Source organism: Seriola lalandi, unplaced genomic scaffold (genome assembly GCF_002814215.2).
Source record: "Seriola lalandi dorsalis isolate HSWRI2012SDOR001 ecotype SW California unplaced genomic scaffold, Sedor1 jcf7180001976244, whole genome shotgun sequence".
In the NCBI taxonomy this organism is placed as follows: Eukaryota; Metazoa; Chordata; class Actinopteri; order Carangiformes; family Carangidae; genus Seriola; species Seriola lalandi.
The window spans coordinates 1-1,463 of NW_019446910.1; the positions used below are offsets into that span (position 1 = coordinate 1).

The 1,463-nt window shown below is 42.2% G+C and overlaps 1 protein-coding gene across 1 annotated transcript; it reads right to left on the reverse strand.

Annotated features, from left to right (window-relative positions):
* Positions 1–95: 95 nt before the first annotated feature.
* Positions 96–1,387, reverse strand: LOC111656354 (histone-lysine N-methyltransferase NSD2-like; the record flags this gene model as incomplete). Its single annotated transcript, XM_023408047.1, has 3 exons — positions 96–212; positions 901–1,170; positions 1,284–1,387. Coding segments are annotated over 3 exons (491 nt in total), but the record flags the coding sequence as incomplete, so codon positions are not given.
* Between the last annotated feature and the right edge of the window lie 76 nt (positions 1,388–1,463).

Below are 1,463 nucleotides of genomic sequence, written 5' to 3' on the forward strand. Positions count from 1 at the left end.
CACACACACACACACACACACACACACACACACACACACACACACACACACACACACACACAAAGACACACAATCTAGACGTGGCTTTTACCGACCTTGTCAATGGTGAGCATGTAGAAGTCTGTGATGTTGTTTTCTTGGGCGTACTTGATCCTCGCCCTGCACTCCTCCTCGTCGATCAGCTCTCCGATATATTCGTTCACAAACTCACCCTGTTTGAGAAACGCTACCATCAGACCAGAGACCAGCGGCGTGTTGACACTACGGAGTGTCCCGAGACGGAGACGAGCCACAGGATTGACAACGATGCAAGAACGCAAGATACTGGCTACAACATTCGTAAAGAAGTATTCACACCCCTTGGAAGTTTTTAAATAAAAAGGGGATGTAGAGGCTTTTTAAATGAAGAGAAAAAAAAACCTTTATATCAAAATGAAAACAGTGCTTATATTTTTATTGGCACTTTGTTGTAACACGAAGTGCTCCAGGGAGATGAGCTGCCAAAGAGGCCGTTTTAAACTTGTTAAACACCAGAAATGTTTCCTAAACACAATACTGATATACTGGCTGATATTAGTTTCTTTTACACAGCCTGTAACATGAAACTATTTTGTTATTTTACCATTGAAAAAAATAAACCTGTCACTATTCTCTGTCGCAGAAATTCCAAGCCTGATATGATTACTAATATTGTAAACTCTGCTTGTGTCTATCTTTGTGTCCTTCAGACAAAAACATAAGCAGCACAGTCTTCATATGTCTAGTATTCAGTTCCAACAACATAACAGACATATTGACCTTTAATAAAGAGGAATCTTGCTTTTTGGACACGTATTATTATTATATTATATGGTTCAACTAGAAGACTGTTTTATGTTCGGACAGCCTCTCCCTTCTCACCTTCTTGATGTCCCGCAAGGAGATCAGGCCCCAGCCTTTGCCGGGCGTCTTGATGATCTTGGTCTCTGGGTAAAGACGTTTGGTGAAGTCCTGGTTGCAGCAGCGCTCCCCGCTGGGACACACCTGAGGGTGGCACTCGTACTGCAGCATACGGTTCAGACACTCGGACTCAAACCCACACGGCCTCTCGTCCGTCAGCTTGCAGTTACACTTGGGGATCTCAGAAATGTCTGCGGTGTAGACCTGAACCTTGCCGAAGGGTTTGTTGACCTGAAGAGGAGGAAACATCAATGTAATGAAACATCATCAGAGCTTAAAGATAAAAAACAATATTATAAAACTTAGAGATAAAAAGCAAAGATTCACAGGATGAGATTTCACACCTTGATGAATTTGTATGGAGGTGGTTTTCGGCTGTTCTCTTGTGCTTCTTTGGCCTCTCGTTTCATTTTGATCACCTTGAATCGAGCTTCAGCCTCCAACAGAGCTGCGGAAACAAAACAATGTAAAGCTCATTTCATTTACTCTGTGCAAACATTAACCTGAACATTTAGGTAAAAAAA